This window comes from Dasypus novemcinctus, chromosome 10, assembly GCF_030445035.2.
Source record: "Dasypus novemcinctus isolate mDasNov1 chromosome 10, mDasNov1.1.hap2, whole genome shotgun sequence".
Lineage (NCBI taxonomy): Eukaryota > Metazoa > Chordata > Mammalia > Cingulata > Dasypodidae > Dasypus > Dasypus novemcinctus.
This window is the reverse complement of record NC_080682.1, coordinates 55,264,312-55,284,569: the sequence shown is the minus strand read 5'-3', so window position 1 is coordinate 55,284,569 and position 20,258 is coordinate 55,264,312. Positions and strand designations below refer to the sequence as shown.

General features: G+C 45.4%; 1 protein-coding gene and 1 pseudogene across 12 annotated transcripts in view; both read left to right on the top strand.

Annotated features, from left to right (window-relative positions):
• PRR5L (proline rich 5 like) overlaps positions 1 to 20,258 on the top strand; it is a 190,504-nt gene that overhangs the window by 150,284 nt on the left and 19,962 nt on the right. For 9 of the 12 annotated variants that reach the window (XR_009187588.1, XM_071218095.1, XM_058305560.2 and 6 more), the window contains 2 exons: positions 11,526 to 11,666; positions 16,633 to 16,759. Coding sequence is in view for 11 of the 12 variants with exons in the window: in XM_071218095.1 (XP_071074196.1) it covers positions 11,526 to 11,666; positions 16,633 to 16,759 (268 nt within the window). In the remaining variant the exon portion in view is untranslated. The remainder of the gene's footprint in view (positions 1 to 11,525; positions 11,667 to 16,632; positions 16,760 to 20,258) is intronic. The other 3 variants (XM_058305563.1, XM_071218096.1, XM_058305562.2) reach the window with 1 other exon arrangement.
• On the top strand, positions 4,972 to 6,406 carry LOC139439833 (inositol polyphosphate multikinase pseudogene; annotated as a pseudogene).

Genomic DNA, 20,258 nt, shown 5'->3' with positions numbered 1-20,258 from the left:
CATAACTGGCAATTTGTAGGCTCTTGTTACTCTTGGTTTTGAGTATGTCTTTATATTCTTGGAATATTTGTTTGTTTTCTTATTTTACTGAAGTAGAAAAGATAGGAAAAGGAGGTTTTCCTTTTTCCTTTCTCACTCTTCTCTTTCTTTCTTTTTTGAAAGCACAATTTTTAAACAAGTTTCCCTTTGCCCCCAAATCATGGGAAAGGAAAAATATTCTGTCTCTTCTACAAAGGTTCCTCGAAAACAGAAAGCCACATGATATGAGGAGAAAGAGCACTAGACAAGGAATCAGTAGACTTGGTTTCAGGAGCTTGGGTTTTAGCGAATTCATTTAACTTCTCTGGGTGTAACTGTATTTCATCTCTTGCAAAATGGGGGATTTAGAATAAAAAGTGACATCTCTTCAGGGCCCAGTATTTTTATTCTGTGACCTCAGCTCATTCTACTCTTTTTACGGATTTCCTTCCACCCTTCTAAAGCATTCCTCTCCAAACGACATGGCTCTCTCACACACTGACTGCAGCGTGCTCGCTATTCCATTACTTCTGCCAGAATTAAGACCTCGTGTGTAAAAGGGCTTGTTAAAGGGCGGTATTAGGGTGCGGAACAGCGCATCCTACTGGTGGGAACTACCTTATTCCAGAGGTAAGGGCACATGTGCTGTCTTTGATCCAAATGGTATTTTAAAGGAATTCAGAATGCTTTTAAATAGATACCAACTATTTTTAAATAGGGAGGTTAGGCCTAGGATCCCACCTCCTGTGTCTGGCCTGCAGCCCACTCCTCTTTACCAGTCTGTCTTTGTTTCCTAAGGGCCACACCAAAGTACCACGTCCCAGATGGCTTAGAACAATGAAAACGGTTAGTCTCCCCACTCTGGAGGCCAGCCGCCTGGCAGGTGTTGAGAGGGCCACATTCCCTCTACAGTTGGCAGTCGGGCCTTGCTCCTGGCTTCTGGCAGCAGCTGGCTGTCTTTGGGCTTCAGTCTCTGCCTTACTGTCACCTGACCTTCCCCTCCTGTCCAGCTCTCCCCTTGGTGTAAGGACAGTGGACATAGTGGGTGAGGGCCCACCCTAATTCAGTTTGGCCTCCTCTTTTCTAATCACATCTTCAGAGACCCTAATTCCAAATGAGGTCACAGTCACAGGACTGGGGTTAGGACTTGAACATGTGGTTTTAGAGGACACAGTTCAACTAAAACGTCCCATCCTCAGTTCCATCCTGCACCCCTCCAAGAGGCTTTATGGCACTTATGTGGACAATCGAGGCCCTGCACCCACAAACCTTCCCCTTCTCTTCAGTAGTCACCCTTCAGCCAGTAGAGGGTCTTCTCTTAGGAAGACGGACCTGGGAGATCGAGTTGCCAGGTTAGAAAAGTAAAATACAGAGTGCTCAGTTAAATATGAATTTCACATCAACTATAAATAGTATAATATTTGGGACATACACTAAAATTTTATTCAAATTTAACTGGGCATTCTGTTTTTAACTTGGCAACTCTTCTGAGGGTGGTGAGGAAGAGGAAGAGTTGGGTATTCTTTTAGGGCCATTTGGGCTGGACATTCCAGGGTCCAGGTACCAAAAGGGATGTAGAACAGGTAGGGTGGGATCTGGGTGGGCATTTCCCTATAAGAGAGAGGAGGGCCAAGGGGGTCCTTCTAAAGCTCAAGCTAGCGAGGAGCCCAGGTGTGTGTGTCTAAGGATGTTAATGTCCTACTTTTCTTGAAAAAAATTGTAATGTCTGGCCACAAGTGATGCTGCCCCTGACCCTACTCCCCACTCGAGTTGTGCTTCTGCTCTCCAGTTTGCTCAAGCCCTCACCTGGCAGGCTTCTCTCTTTCCCTGACAACTCCTAAGGGTATTTGAGTGTGCTACCCCTATTTTCTACAGTTAGCTACGATTGAGCCTGGGCACGATCAAGTCCAGTTGAGGACAGGAATATCCAGAGGAGGTGGGGACAATCCGTGGCTCATGGGCCAAGGGCAGTGGGTACCCCCAGAGGCAAACTGCCTCCTTCCCCCTTTTTGGCCCTGTGCTAACCCAAGCTCACATGCTCATACTTTTATGGGACCAAATCCTCTTGGCTTTTGCTCTTTCTTTGTGCTCAGCCTAGAGAAACTAGACCGTACTTTGGGTAATATGGATGTGCATTTAAAAAAAAATTTTAGAGGTGCACTTTGGATAATAGGGATGTACATTTAAATTATTTTTTAGAGGAAGGAGGTTGAGGATGACAGGCCTGGCTTTGTTATGCTCCCCCGCCCCCCACCCCCAGCCTAAAACAAAAGGAAAAAAAAGCTGATTCTGAATGGGCATGAATTCCTTTTTTGATTTATGCTGTGCTAAAGAAATGGCAAGGCCTTGTGACAAGTCAGGGTCCTGGATAATGGTCCCAAATAATCTCTAAGAAAGGAATGATTAACTCACTGATAAGGCAGACTGGTATAAACTGGGCACCGCACCCCTCCCATAAAACTATTTTCTGCCAGCATCAGAAACCAGATTTTGCAGATGGATAAGGTCTTTATGGCTTTGGAACCCAGCAATGGGTTTTCAAAGATAAAGCTTTGTATCGTGATGGGATTAATGATGTGGGATGTTGGAACCAGTTCTATCATAAATGGTTGGACCCTGTTGCTCACTGGGCCCTGGTTCAGCTTGCGTTTGAACACAGGAGGTTCCAGGCTTTGGTTCAACACACCCCTTTTGTCATTTATAAATCCAGGCCTTTCTCATGAACCTGTAATATTCAGTGCTGGGCTAGGAAGCCCCAAAGACAAAATTTTCATCTTTTCCAAGGCAAATATTATAACTATCCAGGCCCTAGCCTATACTGAAATAGCTACAGGCATTTCATATGAACAGATGATGGCAGCAGACCAATCTGGAGAAGCAGTCAGGAGGATACCAGCACCCGAGGAAAACAGAGCAGTTCAGAGCATGAGCCTCAGAGTTTGGCTGTCCTGGGTTCAAATCCTCACTATCACCTTAGGAACCTTGGGAAGATAACCTCACCTCTCTGGGCCTCAGTTTTCTTCTATCAGATAATATATTTCACTGGGGTGGTATGAGGATTAAAAATAGTTGCAGTCATCATCAAAATGATTATCATTCTAATCCTCTATGCAATAAAATGGTGTTGAAATCCCAGCTGATGACCCAGTTGTTGCCATCTGCATTTCACACATTACAGGCTAAGGAGATGGATTTGGAATGGGTAATTCTTGAATGCTGGCCACATGCCTAGCACTGTACAACAGAAGCATTGGGACAGTCCCTTAGAGTTGCCTAAGTGGAGGTATCATCTGAATTTTCTTTATCATTCTACTTGAAAAAACATCCTCTGAATTGGTATGAGGAAGTAGGTTCTCTAGACACATTCACTGCTGCTTGGAGTGTAAATTGATACAGTGGTTTTGGAGGATGTCGTGGATTGAATCACGTCCCCTTAAGGACATGCTCGAGTCAGAGCTGCCCAGTCCTGTGGCTGGGAGTCCGTTTGTAAGTAGGACCTTTGAAGATGCTCTGGTTAAGTGGAGGCCAGACTGAATCAGGTGGACCTTAATCCCATACGACTGGAGTCCACGTGAAACCAGAGGAGTCTGGATACAAGCAGCAGACAGGAGGAGGCAGCCAGGTGGGGAAGTGACCAGGTGGCAAGGGGAGAGTCTGAGTTAGGGGTTGCTGGCAAGCCACTGCCAGGGTGCTGCAGACTTTGAGAGAAAGCATGGTCAAGGTGACATCTTGATTTTGGACTTTTAGCTCACCAAATTGTGAGAAAATAAGTTCTTAAATCCACTAGTCTGTGGTACTAAGACTTTTGGAAAGCATGTTTTGTGCCAGCATTTTGCTTTGAGGGAGTTTAATCTGGATACATGGATAAAATGCCCAGAGAGGCATAGAGGTGAATGTTTATTACAGCATTATTTGTAGGCTAAAAAAAAAAAAGCATTTTGGTTGGGAGATAGTTGATTAAATAGAACACAATATGTTTATATTGTGGAATATTGTGCAGCCTTAAAGAAGAGTAAAGCAGATCTCTTTACTGCTGATATGAGACATTTAAAAAATATAGTAAGTTTCAAACAAAAGCAAGTTGCAGGATAGTAGGGAAGAGTAGAGTCTCCCTGTGTGTTTAAAGGGTTATGTGTGTGATTTTATATATGCAGAAACTTTCTGGAATAATCCAGAGTATAAATAAGATTTTATATGGAATGAGAACAAGAGATTAGGAAAGGGGACTTCTATTCACTTCAAGCCCTTCTTCTGAACTGTTTTAATGAGCTTTTCCTATAGATATCTGATAGCTCATGATTTAAAAACAAAACTGAGGGAAGCGGACTTGGCCCAGTGGTTAGGGCGTCCATCTACCACGTGGGAGGTCCGCGGTTCAAACCCCAGGCCTCCTTGACCCATGTGGAGCTGGCCCATGCGCAGGGCTGATGCGTGCAAGGAGTGCCCTGCCATGCAGGGGTGTCCCCCGCGTAGAGGAGCCCCACACGCAAGGAGTGCGCCCCGTAAGGAAAGCCGCCCAGTGTGAAAGTGCAGCCTGCCAAAGAATGGCACCGCCCACACGGAGAGCTGACACAACAAGATGACGCAACAAAAAGAAACAGATTCCAGTGCCGCTGACAATAACAGAAGTGGACGAAGAAGACGCAGCAAATAGACACAGAGAACAGACAACCGGGGCAGGGGGTGGGGGGTGGGGGAAAGGGAAGATAAAGAAATAAATAAATCTTTAAAAAAATAAAAATAAAAACAAAACCGAGCCTTCACCATCTGGGCCCCGGGGAGCGTAGGGTCGGCTGCTGCTCCTCGGCTGGATTCCGTGTCTCCAGGGCAGCTCCAGCTGTACTGGGGTTGGTGGACCCAATGGGGTGGGAGGGCAGGGCAGAGGAGCAGGAACTGGGAGCCCCACTCCCCTGCAAGCTGCCCAAGCCTCCGTGGCATCATGGGCCCCCTCCCCAGGCCTCGGTGGGCACCAGTGAGGACCACCCCATGCCTCCTCGTGGCAGAGCCTGAGCGGCCCCCCTGCTTTCAGTGCACCCTCCCCCCTCCATTTTTCTCCTTGAGCCACAGCCACTCTTTCAGCTTTCTGTTATGGCAGCGGAGCATCCATCCCCACTCTGGGTTAAGGGGCAGGGGCCTCCAGAAATGAGGACCCCACTGGTGAGCAAGGCCGCCCCAAGGTCAACCTACAGTTGGCTGGCTGCAGGCTCCTCTTCTTCAATGTCTGGGTGCCCCTCTCGGATCAAGTGGCGGGTACATGTCTGGGAAGGGCAAAGTGGACATACTGCACATCCAGATGGCACAGTTTTGAAACAGTTACAGCCCCCTCTGCTGGGTCCTGGAGAGCTGGAATTCTATAATATGGTAGACGCTGCTGATCGTCATGACAATGTCCTTCTAGAGCTACGAAAATATTTACCAAAATGCTATGGCATCTGGTCATTTCCCACTGCCCAACGATTTATACCTAAAACTGGAAGATGGGACTCATAAATTTAATAAACCCTGAATAATGAAGGTAAAGATAAGACAGAAAAGCTATGATCCTTTTCCTGAATCTGAAGATTCAACAGCAGGTCAGCAAGATCTCATTGATGGAAGAGATTGGGTTTTTGGTGCTTGGCATGAGGGTTGATCATGTTCATTTTCATAGCCATGAGACAGAACCAGCACTACGAAAGAAGCTTAACAAAAGAAATGATAAAGGATGGCGTCTCTAGGTTTTTTCATAGTGGATTCTGCTTAAAAAACATGCTGTTGCTGCCAGTATTCAGAAGGCTGAGAAAATTCTACAGTGGTTTGAAAGCCAGAAGCAGCAGCTTAATTTTCACTCAAACTCATTATTGTTTGTTTATGAAGGTTCACCTCAGCCAACTACAAAATCTAATGACGGAACTTTGGCAGAAGGATTTTTGTCCAAAGGACAGCGGTTAGACACAGAAGTATTTGAGTACAATAATAACTTTCATGTATTAAGTTCCACAGAAAATGGAAAAATAGAGGCTTCGGTGGGCAAAAGTTTGTCTAAAATATATGCTCACCACAGAAAAATATATTCAGAAAGACATCAGTCAGACTTCACTGAAAGGTAAAAATATAGAGCAAGACAATGGGTAGAAAAACATGGCACAGGAACATTTATATGGAAACGTACTTTCCAAACTGGAAAAAGTTTTCTACCACCTTCCAACTGGTTGCCAAGAGGTTACAGAAGTAGAAGTGTGAATGATAGGTTTTGCTCATGTGTTCCCTAGCAACACAGAAAATGAGAGATATGTTTTTGGGCTAAAGCATTTAATTACTATACTGCAAAGTATTTTAGACAATTGAACCCTTTGTTGCAGACTTTTAAAGGGATGAGCCAATCTTAATGAAAAGCAATAGTCGATCTCTGCACTTGTATTACTATGTAAAAAAAAATGTATTGTGAGTATATTTTATTTTTCTTTATATTTTTGGTAGAAGGGTTAACTTTTTATAATCTTAGGAAACCTAATTATTTGTTCATTAGAAAACTATGAAGAGTAAAGAAACTTAGGAATGTAAAGCAGTAAGCAGGGAATGTGATGGTACATAGCTTATTTGAGTCAAGCAAAATACAAACCATTATTCAATCATTAACAATTAGTTAGGTTTCTGTAGCCAATTTATCATGAAATCTCAGTTCACCCAACCTTGACAGTGAGCCATATCTAAACTATTAAATTATTGGAAACACCTACAGAAATCTAGAAAACGCAGGTTAATGTCCATAGTATTGCTATGTATGAAGTTAATAAAACCGGAGAAAATTCTGTTTCAGAAATAAGTACTGTTTAGGTTCTGTATTAAAAATTCAGACCAGCATTTCAAAAGGTACTTCTTAGTGAAATGATTTAGAATGGTTGCATTACAAAATCTGATCTTTCCTCTAATTCTCATTTATATATATTTCAAAAGTATATATCTTCCATAAAAAAGATCATTGAAATGATCAACAACAAAATCTTGAAATTAATGGCACTTATTCTTGCCAGGATTAGGAAAAGAGCAGTTATCTGTAAGGAACGAAGTATCTTTCTTCTGAAATCTTTCATTTCTGGGAAAATTGAAATATATGTTTATTACATTATGAAAAATATTGTGAACCATATAATACCTTTTTCTCTGACTGCAGCTTAGAAAAGGTAGACCATTGAAGCTTTGTCTTATTTCTCCTTTAAAGAATTTCTGGTTTTTTATATGCCCTCCTTTAGTTAAGTAGTAGTATAAACATATGTTGCTAAATAGCATTCTCAGAATTCTAATAAGCAAAGTAGGACAACATTCAACAGTGTGAATGTTAAAATACTATCTTTTATTTGTTAATTAGTCATATAGAGTTGGGTGCATATCCAAATCCTTGCTTCCATTTTGTTATAATTTAATTCTATGGGAGTGGAGGGACCAATGCTACTTTTCCTGGAAAAAATAGATGTTCAAGTACTGTCTATTTTACACCCACCACTTCCCCCCACCCCAATGGCTCCCTCATCTGTTCGCTCGTTGCTTGTGCACATTGTCTGCATGTGTTGTTGATTTTGTTTTTTCTTTAGGAGGCGCTGGGAACTGAACCCAGGACCCCCCATGTGGGAGGTGGGCACTCAACTGCTTGAGCCACAGTCAATCCCCCTCCACCTTTTAAAAAAATATTTATTAAAAACATTTAAAATTTGAAATTAAATTCGCAAAATGTTTGATGTTTTTTTCACTGCTTGCATTTCGAATCATTAATAACACTTATAAGTAATTGAGCAGTTTTGCCTTATTTCCTGAGATGATTTGGAGTTGTAAATAAATTGGTTTTTTATCTCTTTCCACCCCTCTTAATTACAAATTAAACTTTTAAATTCAAACACCTTTTTTGTATTGTGGAAGAAAGTATCACAACTTTATATTATCTCAACTTTTCACCTTTCTCTGAGTGCCCCTTTGCAAATACCCGAATCCATACAGAGATACTATATGCTTTATGAGTTCTATACTTAATAAACTTATTACATCTGAATCACTTTAAAATTCATATGCATTTTGTTAAAGCATATGTTTTATTTAGAGTCAGTGTAAGTGTTTTTCATTGAGATTTCATATTTTTCTCTAGTAAGTGGATTTTAGCTGTAGAAGTTTTGATGGGGATGAATTTCAAAATAATATAGTCAGAAAATTTTTTGTTTTATTTTCCTACAGTATGGACTTTTGTTGTTTGTAAATGCCTCAAGAAATCTTAAGCTCATAATTAAACACAACTTTGAGTCTTACTTAAAAAGACAAGAGGCTTTTAAGAAATATGGGATGGCATCATCCTATGTACAATGAATTTAATAAACTAAAGTACTATCGGGTATTTTGCACATTTTAGCTCAATAAAATCTATAGAAGAAAGGCAGAGATTTTCTTTATCCATATTTGGAAATATAGATTTATAAAATTAATGTCATCTTTTTTATACAATAGCTTATGTTTCTTTTTGTTTTGTTTTAATAAAACAAAAAGGTTTTGTCTCTTTCAGAAAAGAGAATAACATTTAGTTCTGTTTGTTTACATTTTTACATCACTGTTATCCAAGGTCCATCATATGTTACTTAATTAGTAAATTTACATATAATAGAATTAGTATCAATTTATGTAATCTACATGTGAGTATTTTACTGCATAGTCCAGTCATTTAAGATTATGCTTAATTTGACCACTGGGGGGAATGAATGTACACCATCTAAGCATATTTGAACACGTAAATATTTATTTATTTTTTTAATTGAGTTGTACTAATTTTTAAAAACTTTATACATTTAATAATTGAAAATACAAACAAATAATAAAAAGAAAACAGTTAAATAAAAACATCCATTTCTCAATTAAATGTACTGGATACCAATACATTTTTTTTGAACCATATAATACATTACACAATATATTGGATCATAGTAATGCAGTCATACAGTATTTGTCCTTTTATGTCTGGCTTGCTTCATTCAACATAATGTCTTTCAGGTTGAACATGTAAATATTTAAGAAAAGTAAAATAAGGCTGTAGTTTGGGTTAATAGATTTACATATCCCTCTCCACCCCAGGAAACATAAGTGATTTGAGTGTTTTTCATATGGAAGGAGACTATAAAAAGGACTTCAAGAAATTAAAAGCAAATAATACATTTCTCTAATAAAAATTTAAATTGTAAAAAAAAACCAAAAAACCCAAAAGCAAACTAAAATTGTCTCTATTTGCAATGCTATGCCAGGGAATGGAGAGCTCCTCTAGATGCTTTGATGGCCTTCTAGAGAATTAGATAATCACTTTTGGGAGTGGTTTGGCGTTTTGGGAGAAAGAAGTACCAGGATTTGTCTTTTTTTTTTTTATTTTATGGGTATCATCATCATTATTATTGCTTGGCTTCTTCAAGCTTCTTTTTTTTTTAAATTTTATTTTACTTATTCATTTTTTAAAAAAAATATGAGGTCCCCATTCATCCCCACTTCACCCACCCCACCACTCCCCCCACAGTAACACTCTCCCCCATCATCATGACACATCTATTGCATCTGGTGAGTACATCTCTGGGCATCGCTGCACCCCATGGCCTGTGGTCCACACCATAGCCCACACTCTCCCTCGTTCGATCCAGTGGGCCATGGGAGGACATAGAATGTCCAGCAGTTGTCCCTGCAGCACCACTCAGGACAACTCCAAGTCCCGAAAATGCCTCCACATCTCATCTCTTCCTCCCATTCCCTGCCCCCAGCCGCCACCATGGCCACTTTTTCCACACCAATGCCACATTTTCTCCATTATTAACCACAATAGTTCATGAATAGAATATCATTAAGTCCACTCTATTCCTTACTGTATTCCTCCTTCCTGTGGACCTTGGCTTGGTTGTGTCCATTCCACATCTATGTCAAGAGGGGGCTTAGATTCCACATGGATACTGGATGCAATCCTCCTGCTTTCAGTTGTAGGCACTCTATGCTCCATGGTGTGGTGGTTGACCTTCTTCAACTCCATGTTGACTGAGTGGGGTAAGTCCAATAAATCAGAGTGTAGGAGCTGAAGTCTGTTGAGGCTTAGGGCCTGGCTGTCATATTGTCAGTCCAGAGATTCAAATCTCAGGATTTGTCTTTTTAACTTGCAGTCTCCTCTTTCCACCGCAATTGCTGTGCAATAGTTTCTATACGTTTGCCTGCTGCAGACCTCTTTCCCCTTTCTCAGCCTTTCGTCTATAGTTTAAATCAAATGTTCTATTCACTTCATTGGAGGGTTGTGAACAAAAATTGGACATGCCCTATTGTCTCCTAGCATCGTATAGTACCAAAGAATTCTGGGCATGAGCTGGGTAACAGATGCCCAGGCCTACTCTGTCCCTGTGCCTCAGTGTCCCCATCTATCAAACAGAGCTAATATTAATACTAACTACCCAACTTCTCAGGGATACCAAAAAAATAAAACCAGGTAAAAGTGTCTTGTGATTAAATAAGATAACTTATTTAAAATACCCAATAAACTGTTATCTCCATTTGTAAATTTTTAAAACAATGCTGTAGGAAGAAAAATATCTGGAGAAGTATGTACAAAACTCTTAAGGTGTGGTTATGGTTATCTCAGATGCCAGATTACAGTAGACTACAATATTTATGTTTGTAATAAGTGAGTATGTTACATCTGTAACAAAGGAAAAATGATAAAGCTACATTAAAATGTACAAATGCATTTGATTGTACAAGTGCATTTGATTCAACAACAGTATTTTTTGAACACATACTCCTTGCCAGACTCTGTACCCTATTAGTGAATAAATTAGTCATTAGCGGGGATTTCCCACAGCAGCACTGCCTGGGTGATGTCAGCTGTGGGCCAATGCAGCAGATTCATGCCAAGTTGTCGTGTGATAGCATCTGATGTCCAGGAAGGCAGCTGGGGAAAATGGTTTGTCGGTCTTCTCAGATCACAATGAAATGCTTTTCTAGTGCTAAAGAATTTCTGTTCAAAACCCAGAATGGTTTCTACCTGGCACCTTCATCTTGTGGGTTGGTCAGAGTGACCAGGTAAAGAAGGCAGTGTACCAGAATCGCCTAATGGATCCACTGTTTTCCTTCTTTGCCTGGCATATGCCAAGTGCTCAATTAAAAATGAAGAAGTGGCCTTGAATGTGGGGCGCTGGTGTCCACCTTTTCCCTCGTTCTCCTCACCTTCCTCTCATCCTCCTTCCTGACCACTCATTGTACTTAGGACATCATGGCCCCTCTTATGTGTGTTCTGTATCATCTTTTGGTCATTTAGGCAAGTCAAATCAAGCCTTATATTTAACTCCCAAGAGTTAAGCTTTAATTCCTAGAGGACGGGACTGAGCTCTTGACAGTCCCTCTGGGCTTTGCAGGGGTGTCATCTGATCCTGCCCTGGATGCTCTGTAAACATTTGTTGTCCTGAACTCCATGTGGTTGGTGATGGGTCCAGTAAGTGCTCACCTCCAGGTTCTCCCGCCTCTTCCCTCCCCAGGGCCAGGAGCTGACCATCCGCCAGATCTCCCTGCTGGGCTTCCGAGACCTGGTCCTGCTGAAAGTGAAGCTGGGCGACTTGCTGCTGCTGGCCCAGTCTAAGCTGCCCTCGTCCATTGTCCAAATGCTCCTCATCCTGCAGGTGAGGCCCTGGTGGAGACGTGGTCCCAAAGCCAGAGAGGGAGGGCACCAAATGGCCGGGCACTGGGAATTCTTTCGTTTGTTCATTTGATGAACATTCCCTGAACACCCTCTAGGTCTCTGGAGTGGCACTTGGTGCTGGGATCACAGTGGGGAGTGAATGAAACGTGGTCCTGTCTTCAAGATGTGGACACCCTTCTCTCCTCTCTGGTTGTGTCAGGGAGCTACAAAAAACCCCCTTTGGCCTAGCTTAAGCCAGCCAGGAGCCCACGTAAGGTTGTCAGGATAGATGGACTTCATGGGGACCACAAGCAGAAACGAGGCCACGCCGGACAGCAAAGCCACCAGCGGTTCTCCTTTTCTCTGTGTCTATCTGTGTACCGATTCTCACTGACGCCGCCTTTCCTGGCCTTGCCTGGTCTCTGTTGGTCTTGGTCTCTCCCTCTCTGCAGACATGTGTTCAGTGCTTTGGTTTGCACATGAGCAAACGTGGCATCCCACAACTCATGTGTTTATATCTTTACCACTAAGAGGCTTCCCAGAGGCTTGCTCATTGTCTCGCAATGCCAATTCTAAACTAACAATAGGAATGTGAGCTAACATTTACTGGTTGTTGGTACCAGGCTTGGGTCAAGGTCTTTGGTGTGTTTCTTGTTAATTAAATAATCCAAATGATGACCTTATGAGGTGGGCATTATTGTTATTCTCATTTTACAGATGCGGAAACTGAAACCTAGGTGGTTTACTTACCCAAGGTCCCTTAGCCCATAAGTAGTAACAGGATGCAGAACCATGAATACTGTACTTCCTCCCCGAGAAAAAGACTTTGATTGGCTTAGCTTGGGCTACACTCCCCTTTGCCCAGTCATTGCTCAGGCCTTAGTCTCTTCCTTTTCCATTGCTCACACCTATGGGTGGAGGCATAGTTCTCCAAGACCAGGGATGTGGGCTAGGCAGAACCCCTCTAAGGTGGGCTACTAAGCGTCACCCAACTCTACCCTCAGCTGTAACAAGTTCAGATGCTGCAGCATCAGCCTGAAACCTCCCCTGGGGCATGTGGTTTCATCCTTGAAGCGGCTGGTGGCTCTTTGCAACAGGGATGGAACGTCAGCAGGGAGGAGGTCAGTCCTGGCCTCCACCAGCTGCTGTCCTCTTCTGGTACCCTAAGCTGTCCCCTCATCCTGAGCATTCTCCTCCTTTCCTGTGTTCTAGGAAGAGATTGGGAAGGAGGAACAGTGGCCCAGTAGGATGAGGGTGCATGTCAATGGCTGGAGTGCCATGTCAAGTATTTTTATGGAATGGAAGGAGAAGGAGGAGCATGGGAAAGCATGTGTGCAACTGGCATCTGAGAAGAGTAAATTAGAGCTTGAATCCTGAAAAGGAGTCTGGAACATGGGCTTTTTGGAAATGGGTTAGGAAATGAAGGTTGAAGCTTCCACCCATCCATTTATAATATTTTGGAGATGAGAGGTAATTCATTTGTTTGTTTGTTTTTAGTTGTTGTGGTTTGGAAGGAAAATTGATACATTCTGCCAGTGGTAGAATTCTGTGTCCTGCTGATGGTGGAGCAGGAAGGTGGGTGTCTGGGAATGAGAAGCATCTACCACATGCAGGTCTTATGCCAGGTACTTGAACATACATTATTTCCTTTTAATCCTCTCAACAACCCTAGAAGAAATCTATCATGGGCCCCTAAACCCCTACTTACACAGAGAATCTTCCTTCCTTGCTTTGGCCACTACTCCAATCCCAATTTGCTCACCACAGGGCAGCTGCAGACTCTTCAATGTTCCCCACTGATCTAATGAAAACAGCCCAAAGCTGCACCCTGGCCTCTGGCCCCTCCTACCCATCTCCCTCTTTCCTACTCGCTCCAGCGGGGTCTTTGTCCTCGCTGTTCCTTGAGCTCTGAATGCTTTCTTCCCACCAGCACCCTCCAAATCAAGGCAGATCCTGGCATTTCACCTCACTAGGGTGCTCTCAGCGCCCAGCACAGAAAGTATTAAATAAACAGTTGTTCACAGAATGACAACACCCAGCTAGTAAAAGCTAGGGCTGTCCCCTCAAATCCCATCCTGGTGAGCATCACACAGTTTTTCCTGGGCAGTGGGAAGAACAGTCAGATAAACTCCATGGTGCTCCACGGTCGTGGTGAACTTCTGGGAAGTGGGCAAGAAAGCAGTCCTACCCATTTCACAGATGAGGCGGTTGTTCAGAGAAGTAGATGTGGTGGACGTTCAGAGAAGTTGGCTACCCAGGTCAAGGTCACACACTAGTTTGTAGCAGAGTGGAACTTGTCGCTGATTCCTCAGCTCTTGTTCTACCTTCCACTACTTGATACGAGGCTCCTTCCCTCCTACAGTCTTGCAGTGTACTTTGAAATGCTCTGTAAGCTGCTCAGATGGTCCCTCCTTCACATGGGATCTTTTGTAGCCTTATTTCCCTGAAGGCCTCTTGGGAATATGTTCTCCTGGTGCATGTTCTTTCTCACTGTGGGAGCTTGGGGTGCAACAGGGATGAATATGGGTCTATTACCCAGGCAAATTCATTCTCTGGAGCAGCAGGGGTGGCCCCTTCCCTCTGAGGCTGACTGGAGACTTCTGGGTTACACTGCTCCAGGGTCATTCTTCCTGTGAGAAAAGTGGCCCCGGGAGTTAAAATTGCTCCATTCTCTCCCCAGATCCTACCACTTTCCACAGTGCCACAACATCTGGCCTGGTTTCTCCCTGCCTGACTCTAATACAGAGAAAAAAACCATTTCTCAGGCCTTCATTGCCCCCTTTTTCCATGGTTCTCACAAAACACCCATGCACCAACTGTCCATTCCTAAACACGCAGGGGCTCAAGCCCTCCTTCTGGGGGCCGTGTGCTCCGGTCCTCAGGCTGTCCCGGGAAGAGGTTGAACCAGGGCTTTTGAGCAATGTGAAGACTGTGCGACAGGTTGGGGACCAGGGAGCCCTGCCGGGTGAGACCTATGCCATCGCGTAGAGCCCCACACTCAGAAGGACCCTGCACTTGGCTTAAGTCTCTCCTATCACAGTCTTGAAAGTCTTAATAATTTTTCAACAAGGGATCCTACATTTTTCCTCTGCACTAGGCTCTGCAACTTATGTAGCAGGACGAGGGCTGAGAGCACCACCTTCCTGGACGGCTGTGTGCAAGTCAGGTTCTCAGGAAAACCGTCTAGCTCCAAATCCTGCATTCATTCTCCATCTTCTTCCTGCCTTTGCTTTTTCTCCTTTCTCTGTCATCCCTTTATGTTCAGCACTTACGAAGCTTTCCAAGGAAAAGGCTTGAGGGGAGAAGCCAGACGAGAAATATCAAAGCCAGAAAAAAAACTGAAACAAACCAACAAATGTCCTCCTGGGCCTTGAAACCCATCAAGGCGGTTTTGTGGCTGAAACCGCTCAGCGTTTGAGGCCTGGTGTAGTTCTTGGGGAGCAGGACTAAGGCTCCCCTTTCCTTCTACTGCCCTGAGGACTTGCTTCTGGTCTGGGCAGATGTGTGTATCTTCCCACGAGGAGCACCTCGCTTGCTTTCTCCCTTGCTTTCCAGTGCTAACTTTTCTAATGCTTCAGCCCAAGCTGAGTGGACGTTGGAGCAGAGGGGCCATGCAAACCCATCACGCCTTCCCTGCAGCATAGCCTTCCAGGGCCAGGCAGCCTTAAATGACCCTCGGCCCCAGCTGAGACTAGCCCCCTTGGAACTTTGCTTCATTTCTGCTTGGGCTCCTGTCTCGGTACTGCTTCCCCACAGCCCCTCCACATGAAAGCATGGCACCACGGACTTTCCAGCAAGAATTTTAATTCCCCTGGAGTCTTCTGGCTTTCCAGAAAACATTGGCTCCTGGCTCCTTTTCGGTTTGGACTCTTGTGGTGATTTGTTCCCATTGATATTTATTCAGGGCTAAGCATGGAGGACTCCCATCATGCTGAAATGTTGAGCTGGTTCTTCATCTTGGTGCTAAAAGTATGCCTGGTTCCAGAAAAGCTCTGCCTTTCTTTTACTTTTCTATATTCTTTTCCCCTTTCTTTTTTAGCTTTTTAACAAGTGGCAGTAAGATGGGCTTGGAGCCAGATAACTGAGTACAGTCCAGGGTTTGCACTTGTCTTAGTTTGCCAGGGCTGCTATAACAAAGCACCACAGACTGGTGGGCTGAAGCCACAGGAATGTATTATCTCACAGTGTCAGCAGGACCGTGCTTCCTCTGAAATCTGTAGTGTTCTGGTGGTGGCTTGCCAGCAATCCATAACTCAATCTCTGCCTCTGTCACATGGCCGTCGCTCTCCCCATCTGTCTCCCACTCCTGACGGCATCCAAATTTCCTCTGCTTATAAGGACTCCGGTCATACTGGATTAGGGTTCACCCTGATGCAGTATGGTCTCACCTTAACTAATATCTACGAAGCTTCTGTTCGCAAATGGGTTCACAGGCTCAGGCCTGGAGGTTATGACTTGAACATGACTTTGTAGGGATCATGATTCAATCCGTAACACCACTTATCAGCTGTGGTTTTCTGGGCAAGGGACCAGCTCTCTGATCTTAATCTCCTTCTCTGAAGAAGGGGCCTAAGGATGGCACCTTCCTCAGGGGGCTGATACTAGGCTTGATACATTAAGACGTGCGAAGTACTTGGACCAGTGCCTGCTTGCTGAGTGTGAGCCAATTGTTGTGACAGTGGGGGTGGGATTACCAGCCTTGGGACCAAGCAGACCACCACCCTCGAGCTGGGGGTAGGGACAGTCCCCCCGTGCCACATTGGCAGGGCCAGTGGAAAAACCCACTGTGGAGTCACCTCACAGTTCTAGTCACCATGACCCATGATGAGGCACAAGGGCTCCAGGCCTCAGTTTCCTTATTTCTAGCCAGCCTCATGGCTTGGTACCAAGTAGGAGAGTAATCAGGATGGGTTGACTGCCAGGACAACTTTGACTGACCTGTGTCTATTCTGGGTGTTCATTTCCAGAGTGTTCATGAGCCCACAGGCCCAAGTGAGGGTTATTTGCAGCTGGAGGAGCTGGTGAAGCAGGTGGTTTCTCCTTTCCTTGGCATCAGCGAGGACCGTGACTTCTCAGGCCCCACATACACGCCAGGTAAGGGGCATGGCTCTAAAGTTGTCAAGAGCCTTCCAAATAATAATGAAACTAGCTAGGTTTTACTAAGCATCTATTATGTGCCAAACCCTCTGCTTCTGATGTAGGTCAGCTGCAAATTGGTGTGTTTTGATCACTCACGTTTCCTGCTGTGTGTCGTGGTAACCCCCCGTTCTAGATGGTTCCTCCGCAAGGACCAATACTGGGCCTCTGTGGTTGTGCTTGTCTGATCAACATTGTTGATCAGTGGCTTTGATCTTTTTCATGTGCTTAGAGGTTCACTTTTCTGTATCTGATACCAGAAGCTGTGCCTTTACTATGTTCTCTCCCCAACTTGAGTGGAAAAACCACCCATGACAGACTTCCTGCATACTTAGAAAGCAGCGCAAGGCATGGGGCCAGCACAGGCTCCCTGTGGGTGTGACCAGGTGATACTGAGCTGCTGTCCCCACTTTGTTTCTGTAAGCACTGCTAGGGCCTTAGCTGCAAGGAACGGGACTTCTGGATTTGGGGACAAAGTCTTTGGGGATTTTTTTTGCTAGCTGCAAAGTTGTCAGGAGGGAGTGCCAGGCTTTGTAGTAGGTACTCTGGAGAATCTGTAGATGAACTGGAGCTTTTTCTTCTTTCAGTCAGATCACAGTCTAATGGAGCAACAACGGTATTATAAGGCTAATCGTAAAAGACATTCCTCCATTTCCCTCTGAGATGTAAGCCCCCCAAATGTAGGAACTTTTTGTTCTTTGTTCTGTCTCACTGGCTGGAATGGTGCCTGGCACACAGAAGACACTCAGAAAATATTCGTCAGCTATATGGCAGGCAACCATACCCCAAGACCAGGGTGGCCAGCACCCGTGAGAAAGGTGCCGAGATGGAAGTGGACTCTCTGAATTTGGAACCTGTGGCACTTTAAAGTGAGAACCTCTTCTCACTTTAATGGAGTTGTAGCTCAGCTTCAAAGAAAGGCAGAAAGGAGCCAGTCTCCAGTGCGGTGCCTGCCCCTCCCTAGGGCCTCTCCACCACAGCAGAAGGCAGGGCAGGCTGGCCGTTGCTGCAGCCCTGTTCATTTTCCTCTGGAGACCCCAGCTTAACCGCAGCCACCACCGGTGAGAGGGTGCTGGCCCCAGGCTGCTGTCTGCCAGGTTCCTCCCTTTCCCGCTCACTTGCCCGCTGCCTCATTCCGCTCAGGCACTAGCACCAGCCAGCGTGGAAATGGCAGCTGGAGGGAAACGGTGGCCTGCTCCCGCCAGCCCCGCGCTGGGTGCCGTGTTGCTGCAGCCTCCCTCCAGCCCAGCCTGCCTTTCTGCTCAGCAGGCCACTCTGCTGAGTTTGGCCAGGGAAGGAGAACCCAGGCAGCTGTCAGGATGCTGGCAGGTTAGCTGTGCCGTCGTTCGGTCCTAAGGCCAGGAGCAAGAGGAGGTTTGGAAGTTTGTTCGGTGGGGATTTGCTCACAGATAGACTATCCTCCCCTGACTTTCAAGCTAAAGTAAGCACAGTACACCCACTTGTCAAATTATAATGCAGAGGCCTGTGCTTTTATTTTTGGGACAATCCCTGCCTCTGGGGGTTCTCTCAGTAGGGGATACAGGGAAAGAAATGATCCTCTTTTGATTTTCTAAATCATTATTACTTCAGTAAATGTGTATTGAGACCCTGCTCTAGGCGCCTTGTGAAGAGTAGGAGTAAGCTCAACAGGCGTATCCCTGTCCCTTAGCGTGCACAGCCTAGAGAGGAAGTGACAAATAATAGACAATGACTCATCAGGGTACAAATGCTCCGATGCGGGGACAGATGGGGGCCCACCGAGCCCATGGCAGGGGAACTTCACCCTGACTGGGAAAGCAGAGGGGGCTCCCCGGAGGAAGTGCTATCTGTGATGGGACCTGTAAGAGGAGTATGTATTAGCTGAGTCAATGGAGGGGAGCCCAGCCCAGGCACAGAGAAAGAGTCTTGGATGGGGGTGAAGGGCAGCGAGCAAGAGGGTGGAGTGTTCAAGGATCCGAAAGTGGTTCAGAGTCCCTAGAGCAACAAGGGCAAGATGCACGATGGCGGGAGAAGCCGCTGGACACAGACCAGTTCCTGGGTGCCGCGCTGGACGGACTGAGCACCGCGCCACCGAGCAGGAGGACAGGGGTTCCCATCTCACAGGCAGGTGGGGATTGCAGTCATGTGGCTCCTGGGGCCAGGATTCCAAAGCCCTTGCTGCTTGCCATTGACCAGCTGCCATACTCGCTCCACCTTCACCCCACCCCGTCACCTGTTAAGAGGTGGCTCTGTGGAGGGATGACAGAGGACGTCCTTCCTTCCTATTCCTTAGCCCAGTACTTATCCCAGGCCAGGCATCTTGCCCCAACTCTCTGGATACAAAAAAAAAAAACCTAACATGATCCCCAGAACACCCTCCCTTACGTCTAGACAGAGAAAGAAAAGACCCTCTAGGCCTCAGTCTTCCCCTCAGTAAAACGGGAACAAAAACATTTATCCCGTCGTAGGAGATAACTGGCTGAAATGAAGAATAAGAAAACATGTTGTGTGAAAAATCCTTGTGCATGGGAGAGCTTTCTCTCAGGGTCCAAGTGGCAGTGGGAGGTCAAGGGCAGCTGGGATGGTCATCTCAACAGCTGCCTGTCACGTTCCAGGCACCCATCCTCACACAGCCAGCTGAGGGGTGGTAGATCAGTCACCACCCTCCAGAGAAACAGAACGGAGGGTATGGAGATACGTGCATATGCGTGTGTGTGTGTGTGTGTGTGTTTCTACTCCTCGGACACCCAAGATTTATTAGGAGATTTATTTTAAGAAATTGGCTGTGGTGATTTGGGGCCTGGTAAGTCAGAGAGACCCAGAGGGCAGGTCCGGAAGGCTGGAGCTTCCTGTCAGAGATGATGTGGTAGTCTTGAGGCAGAATTTTCTTCTTTTCTCTGAACCCTCAGTTCTTTGTTCTTAAGACTTCCAGCTGAGGCCCAGCCCGTGACCGAGGGCCACCTCCTTTGCTTAAAGCCAGCGGATTGAAGATGCTAGTCCCATCTACAGTCGGTCCACAGCAACAGCTCGGCCAGTATTTGGTCAAACAACTGTACACCCAAACCTTGCTGGGCTGACACATAAAATTAACCATCACACATGGGTGCTATTGTTACCCTCAGTCTCAGTCATTAGGAAGTGTCCCCAGGGTCACACACAGGGTAGGCCACCAGGGCCAGAGAACAGGTTTTTCCACAGGGCCCCCCGCATTGTGCCCAGACACCGCGACCACATGGGAATTCTTGGGAAGTCTCTCCCCCTGCCAGCCAGCGAGGAGTAAGCCTCACCCCTTGGATAGGCAAGGCTTACATTGCAAAGAAGAGTGGGAGGCCCCCAGTGGGTGTGGGGATGTGCGTGTCCATGTGGTCGTACATGCGTGTGCATGTGCTGTGTCCATGGTGTGTGCCGTGTGTTCTGCGTGTGCGTGTGTACAGTGCGCGCGTGTGTGGACGTGTGCGTGGGTGTGTGCGTGTGAATG